Below are 6,694 nucleotides of genomic sequence, written 5' to 3'. Positions count from 1 at the left end.
TAACCCCCCCCCCCCCCCCCCCTTCCTTTTTTTCCAACATCTTTCTGTACTTTTCTGTTATCATGTTATTGAGAAAGTAACACTGGCCTGTCTCTATAGTTGCAAAAGTTTATTATCTTATCCTATTTTATGACACACTGATATATAGTTCTGGTCTAACTAAAACTCCTAAATTGGGAAGATTGTTCTCTGTGTGTGTGTGTCCCCTTCTGCATGTGTGGACTAGCATTTGACCTTTTCCTTTCAAAATTTATTAAAGATTCTTAAACTTCCTGGGTCTTGCTAACAAATGGTTTCTTTTCATTGTTTAGGTGGAAATTTGAGGGTCCATCTGACTCTTTCAAAGCCCTGGTTGACATGGCAGCAGTTCACTCTTCTTGTCGTTTGTGTATCTTCTTAGCAACTAGTATTAGGGAGAAAGAAGAGAAGAGTCCAAAATTTACGAAACGTCCCTGCAAATGTACCAGAGGTTCAGAAACTGTCTATCATGTATATGTACGTGAAAGAGGGAGGTTTGATATGGAGTCCGTTTTCCTAAGGTATTCTCGATCTGCCATGACTAAATATCATGCGTATACAAGTGCCTTTTCTGTTTATGTTCCTGTGCCACTGTTCTTATGTTTAATATGTACCATGATGATCAAATTGTTTACCAATATTGGAATGAAAAGGATCCGAAAAGAGTGGAATGTATATAGAGGATTCATAGAGCTGACCACAAATAGGGGTGAGACATATTGATCAAATTATTTGAGTAACTATTCGCTGTGTTTTACTCTCGATGTATGAGAAGTATATGCTTGGGAGCCATGGTCTATGGGCTTATAAAGTAGTTTACATGTTTGTGGTTGGATATTCCACAAAATCAATGTCAATCTATCTAAAGTATTTCTTGATCGATTTGATAGACTTAACTAGGGAAGTTCCGGAAAATATTTGGCAAGTGGTGTTTGGTTCACAAGTAAAGCTAGAATAGGGCTGGGGGGTTAAAGTTGGGGGGATCCGGCCACGAAAAAGAAATATGGACAACCAATGTCATAATGTGAATTCTCTCCTGCACTTCTCCTTTTACTTGCTGAGCATATACAAACTGTTTCATGTCTCATTGGCAAGTCTTATGTTATCTTTGAATCACCGTTATTGCTGGAACCTTTGCAGGTCATCTAATTTGTCATTGGAGGCTTTTGAATCTGCAGTACTGTCGAAGTTCAAATCTCTAAAGCATGTTCCCATTTGGAAAGAAGAAAGACCTCAAATACTACGTGGAGGGGATGAACTAAAGCTCTACAGAGTATATCCTCTCGGCATGACACAGCGACAGGCATTGTACACCTTTAAATTCAAAGGAGACGCAGATTTTAGGAATCACATCGAAAGCCACCCATGCGCAAACTTTGAAGCCATATTTGTATAGATCAAGTCCAAACCTGAGAGTCTCGACAGCAGCTTGTTGTAGGCCATAGCGTAATGCTCATTCTTACTATCCACCCCACTGCCTAACATCATTCTGGTTATGATTTTTGCAGTACAAAATGTTGTCCTGGAAAGTTCTGATCTTTTACATTTTCAAGTAAAAAGGAACAAACTCTGAACCTTGAATGGACATGCCTAACCTCCCAAAGTAGTGCAGTTGCGAAATTGCGGGTGATATATAGAGACTTGGACTTGGTTTTGCTAGCAGGAAATTCTAGCTGATCAATTTGTAATCTAGTTCAGAGAACATGTCCATCGTGTTACAAGTAATGACAGGTGCAGAAACTAATTAAAGATTCTTTTTTATACTAGTTTTGTTTAAATATTTGCCATTTATTTTGAAAGGTTTTGTTTTGATGCTTCTAGACAATAGTTTTAGTAGTTTTTCTGCATTGGCGGATGCTGCAATAATATCTCGTGTTCATTCTGCTACTACAGAAAAATATCTTAATTTATCCTCCGTTATACTTTTGGGCAATTCATGTTAGTACATTATCTTGTATTTGGCCTTGACTTTAATGAAACCCGGAATAGCGGAAATGGGTTCGTGTTCCGCTTCCAAAGTCAGTCGTCATTGATGAGTTTTCTATTGTCCAACAAATTAAATACATATGATTACAGCAAAGTACATGAAGTTAAGTTATTTTTACAAAACATTAATAAATAAAAGATGCAGATATGTACATGATGAAGAGATCAATTTTCTTCAAGAGAACCTCAAAATTCTCCAAAAACACCCCAACAACAAGAAAATTAAATTTCTTCCACCTTGGTTAGATCGAACGATATCATTGCTTCCTCCATCTTCAAATCCTATCAGTTAGCTCCTGAAAACGGATAAAATAAGTAAGGAAGTTAATAAATAATAATATAAAATAACTCGCACTCACTCCAAATTTACTAACTGTAAATCTTGAATCCGTCTCTGATTACCTGTGATATTAGCAAACATGTCATCAGGTGTCTTTGTCTCATCTATTATATCTAAATCTCCACCATTTGTATCACCTTTCTGTGGCAAAATTTGTGATCTCTTCAACCCCAAACGTTGCTTCCAACTTCTCATCCCCTTTCCCATTCTTGAAAAAATATCATCATAATCATCGTCATCATCAACAAGAAGCTCATCTTTAAGAGTTGTAGCTCTAGAGTTCACTCTCAATGGCAACAATTTGCCTTTGGAGAAAAGTTCATCTGCAGAGATCATGTTGTAGCCAGGAACAGAGAACTCGAAATCCGAGGACACCGGAGCTTCTTTGTAGCCATTTTCATGCCTCAAATGGGGTGGTTGAGTATCAAGAAAATCATTGGAAAATGATATTCTTGGACCCATTGTTGTGTAGGGTCCTTGTTGATCATTGTTCAACATGTTTAAGCATGCCATATTGGGGCAATAAAGCAAATTCTCTACCAAAATTTCAAACTTTCTTATCCAATATGAGAACTCACATGTTGCTCTGCTGGTCTTTATATAGATGGTAACTAGCTCTATATGGTCAGACTTATTTGGTACTAGTACCGGTAGAAGCAAATAATTGAACTAGGCGTAAGTCAGAGGCGGACCCAGAATTTGAGGTCGCGGGCAGCATGACATTCAATATAAATTTATCACTGCTCATAAAGATTGATACAGGGACATATGCTAATATCTAACTATCTTTTGAAGATATTTTCAAGTATACATGGAGTTTTTGCCGAAGTTTCAGAGTGCCGTAACCTCTCAACCCATAATGTGTGTCCGCCTCTGGCGTAAGTTGATCCGGATACTACTATTATTAAAAAAGGAAAAAAAAAATATATGAAGTGTCTGTTATAAGACAATGACCACATTAACATGATCATTACATTATGCCAATCAGATCTGTCGAACTGTTACAGACCGGATAACAAAATAATAGTACTATTATTTTTTCTCTTTTTGCTTTACATGTTGTTCAAACAACAATTTTAACTTGATCTAACACATCAGACATGTGAGTCCATTAAAATAAAACACATTGCATGTGTTATCTTCTCTCTTTCTTAATGGTATTGTCCGGGCTAGTTTAGACACTTAGTTCATTGAATATTTACTAACTTTCACATTACGTGCACCTCAATTATTTCATCGTTATCTCCTACCAACGCAGGTAACGGACATAGTTTTCGCCTATCTTAATGATATATAGGAGACACCCTTGAGTACTAGTCTATTAGTATAAAAAAATAGTTCGAGGAGAAATAAATATTGATCAGCATTATCCTTCCCTTGAGATTAATGACATGGATAAAGCAGCTAGTTCTATAACATATTATTTAGTACTATTCTTGCTCCTTTTGTTGACTATTTACCACTCCAAAGATGAAGGTGGCAGAAACAAGGAAATACTATAATATAATATGGATCTATAGTAATTATCAATGTACCTGCTGTTGCAAACAGTCTATAGTAATTATCAATGATAATATCAAAGTTTGAAAAGCATTATGCTTCCAACAACCTTAATTTATGTAGCAGAACATGTCTCATGTAGTTGGACAACTGCATAATTTATCGCATTTAATTCACCAGGCTCTGTCTAATGACAGACAATGTGAAATTGCTATTGGATTTAAGTTATGGATACTGATAATATAAAGATCTTTACACTTTATATTGTCGGTATAATTTAACTTATTACATAAAGTACATTGCATGTGTTCTCTCTTTTTTTCTTTTAGGATAGTATCCGGGCTATTTTGAACATAGATAAGCTATACATTCACGGGGTATTTACTAATTTTTACTTTATGCGCATCTCGATTAATTTGCCAAATTCCCGTTACCACCTACCAAAATTTGCACACAACTTTGTCCATAAAAGTATAGACTAATGAAAAGAAATACATTTTTTCCCTTTATCTTTGAAAGTACTGACAGATGCATTGGATAAGGCAGATAGTTCAACATCCTATTATTTACTATTCTAGCTCCTTACTATTTACCACCCCCAAAGGTTGAAGGTGGCAGGAACAAGAAAATACTTTCTTCGTTCATTTTTACTTGGCATGTATACTAAAGAGATTTTTATTTTTGCTTATCAATTTACGTATATCAAGAGCAAACAAATTTTTTTTTCCTGTTATACCCACAGTATTTATTACTTATTTCAAATTATTTTCTCAAATCCATTAAAATATGCATCAACTAATATGGGTATCATGATAAATTATTCACTTTATTTATTATTTCTTTAAGGGGCGTGAAAAGTCAAAACGTACCAAGTAAAAGTGAACGGATGGAGTATATTATGCATATGGGACTGTGAACACATTACTTTTCCTTAACTTTTCATGTACTTGCTGTTGCAAACAGTAATTCTCAATGATAAATTCAAAGTTTGAAAGACCTTACGCTTCTAAAAACCTTAATTTATGTAGCAGAATATGTCTCATGTAGTTGGACAACTGGATGAGTTATCGCATTTAGTTCATCAGACTCTGTCGCATTAATTTACAGATTATGTGTTATAATCATTGTTAGATTTTGAGTTATAATATATTGATAGTGTAAAGATTTTTCACTATTGATGTAATTTAATGCATTGTAGTCGGCAGCTCAGCATTTTTTTATAGATCTAATCCATAATAAGTAGCTTTTTGGCCTTTTTATTTTGGTAATAAGTGTTCTTTTACATAATCAAGAAGGATTTAATTTTTTTTTTTTCAAGATTTGCTCTTATTTACATATCTCAGTGTGTCAAGGTAACATTATGCAAATTTTAATTAAGGGTAATTTAGTTAATATATCTTTTTCTTCTCTAGGTGTTAGTATTTTCTTAGGAGGTGTGACAAAATCCAGAAAGTCACTTATTATAGACCGAATATATAGTTTTTAGACCGTTAGTAGTATGAAATATGTGGAGAATTTCTAGCACGGTATTTGAAACTCTGCTTTCTTTTAGGGTGTATTTGATGTGAAGGAAAATATTTTTCGGAGACTGTTTTTCAATTTTTCTATGTTTGGTTGACTTAAATGTTTTGGAAAATATTTTGCTCATGAACTCATTTTCCTCCAATTGGAAGAAAATATTTTCCCTATCGGGAGAAGAGAAAACGTTTTCCAAAACTGTTTCCCAACCTTCCTCCCATTCCACATCCCCACCAACCCCCACCAAACCACCCCCACCCTAACTCCATCCACCTTTGCCCCACCCTCACCTCCACCCTAAATAGAGAATATTATTAATAGTACTTTCTTTCCATGTTATAGATAGAGTATTATTTTTTTCATTTCAACACATGAGTATTTTCTTTTCGTGATATAGAACTTTTTTTTTCATTTTAGCAAAAAAAAATTACTTTCTTTTCATGATATAGAAAAAATATTTTCTTTCATTTTAACAAAATGATGTAGTAAAAAGTACTTTTTTTTTTTATTTCAATAAAATGATACAGTAAAAAGTATTTTCTTTTATTTCAACAAAAAGAGTATTTTCTTTTTTTATGATGTAGAAAAGTTTTTTCTTCCATTTCAACAAAATGAGTATTTTCTTTTCATGATGTAGAAAAAGTATTTTTTTTCATTCAACAAAATGAGTACTTTATTTTCATGTTGTAGAAATAGTACTTTCTTTTTTAACCCAAAAAAATAGTATTTAGTTTAGCTATGGAGCACAACTTTCAATATTATTTTTGCGTAAAAAAGTAAAGCAACACATTAGTTCCTTTTGGGTTTGTATGAATTTTTAGAAGAATAATTAAATTCTTGAAGAAAATAGAGTCATGAAAATATTGGGTATTTGGGGGGGGGGGAGGGGGTAAAGGGGGGAGGGAGGTAGGAGGGGAAGGGGAAGAACGACAGTAAAACACGAGGGACTGGGGGGGGGGGGGGGGGATAGTAGCAAAAATTTATTTTTCTAAAAAGTATTTTTTACTCTCTAACCAAACACAGAACAATATTTTCCAGAAAAAAGTTTTTCACTCACCAACCAAATAAGAAAAAATAAGTGATAACACCACTCATTTTCCATGAAAACATTATCTAGATACATACCAAACACACCCTTAGTAAACTACAGATTGAAAATGAAAATGAATAAGCAAATAAATAAAAGAAACTCCGCAATAAAGAGCAATTTCTAAACTAGGGGCGGTGCAAATGGTTTTAGTTTTCTTCTTTTTAGAGCTTTCCCAATCTTGTTTCTTTGAAGTAGACGACTGTGATTTCTGCTCTATTCTGTACTTCTGTTGGAGAATTGGA

General features: G+C 34.2%; 2 protein-coding genes across 2 annotated transcripts in view; one reads left to right on the top strand and one right to left on the bottom strand.

Moving 5' to 3' along the window:
* The window catches only part of LOC109233483 (glycoprotein 3-alpha-L-fucosyltransferase A-like), a 12,659-nt gene extending 10,819 nt beyond the window's left edge, over nucleotides 1-1,840 (top strand). Inside the window, exons 6-7 of the mRNA XM_019399368.1 lie at nucleotides 312-539; nucleotides 1,159-1,840. Of these exons, the coding sequence (XP_019254913.1) occupies nucleotides 312-539; nucleotides 1,159-1,414 (484 nt within the window). The 3' untranslated portion in view covers nucleotides 1,415-1,840. The remainder of the gene's footprint in view (nucleotides 1-311; nucleotides 540-1,158) is intronic.
* LOC109233484 lies at nucleotides 2,065-2,954 on the bottom strand. The gene is made up of 2 exons (XM_019399369.1): nucleotides 2,407-2,954; nucleotides 2,065-2,300 (listed from the first exon to the last, which is right to left on the bottom strand). The coding sequence occupies exons 1-2, from the start codon at nucleotides 2,855-2,857 to the stop codon at nucleotides 2,290-2,292; spliced, it is 462 nt and encodes a 153-aa protein (XP_019254914.1). The 5' UTR covers nucleotides 2,858-2,954; the 3' UTR covers nucleotides 2,065-2,289.

This window comes from Nicotiana attenuata, chromosome 10 (assembly GCF_001879085.1).
Source record: "Nicotiana attenuata strain UT chromosome 10, NIATTr2, whole genome shotgun sequence".
NCBI lineage: Eukaryota > Viridiplantae > Streptophyta > Magnoliopsida > Solanales > Solanaceae > Nicotiana > Nicotiana attenuata.
The sequence above is the reverse complement of the archived record's forward strand: the minus strand, read 5'-3'. Positions and strand labels throughout refer to the sequence as shown.

What these genes read in the sequence shown, in the direction of transcription:
- LOC109233484 (XM_019399369.1), bottom strand. Translation starts at nt 2,857, where the DNA reads ATGGCATGCTTAAACATGTTGAACAATGATCAACAAGGACCCTACACA.